General features: G+C 50.4%; 1 protein-coding gene across 1 annotated transcript in view; it reads left to right on the plus strand.

The window, feature by feature from the left end:
• Window positions 1–183: 183 nt before the first annotated feature.
• LOC106314824 overlaps window positions 184–470 on the plus strand; it is a 3,718-nt gene continuing 3,431 nt past the window's right edge. Inside the window, exon 1 of the mRNA XM_013752641.1 lies at window positions 184–408. Within this exon, the coding sequence (XP_013608095.1) occupies window positions 184–408 (225 nt within the window). The remainder of the gene's footprint in view (window positions 409–470) is intronic.

Here is a 470-nt window from a genome sequence, read left to right on the forward strand (position 1 = left end):
GTCGAAACTCTCCACGAGCAAGCCCTAACCTGGTTCTCACAGCTAGAGGAAAACTCCATCGAAAGCTTCCGTGACTTGTCTGCAGCTTTCCTCAAGACTTACATTATGTTCACCAAGCGCAGCGCTACCGCCTCTAGCTTGTTGAACCTTAACCAAACCAAAGACCAGAGCCTTCGCGACTACATGGAGAAGTTCAAAGCCGTAGTCTCGAGGATTGAAATCCCAGACGGTATCGCCATCGACGCCCTGCGGAACACATTGTGGGTTCGTTCTAAGTTCCGAGAGGACTTATACGAAAATCCTACTACGTCACTCCAAGATGCTATCGCGCGCTCTGATAACTTCATCCGAATGGAAGAAGATACTAATGCCATTCTCAGCAAGATGAACACACCCAAAGCTCCAGCGGCTAAAAACGCCAACACGCGACAAGAACCGCGCCAGCATGCCCCAATCGACAAAAACGGCCG

The sequence above is a fragment of the Brassica oleracea genome, chromosome C9 (assembly GCF_000695525.1).
Source record: "Brassica oleracea var. oleracea cultivar TO1000 chromosome C9, BOL, whole genome shotgun sequence".
NCBI lineage: Eukaryota > Viridiplantae > Streptophyta > Magnoliopsida > Brassicales > Brassicaceae > Brassica > Brassica oleracea.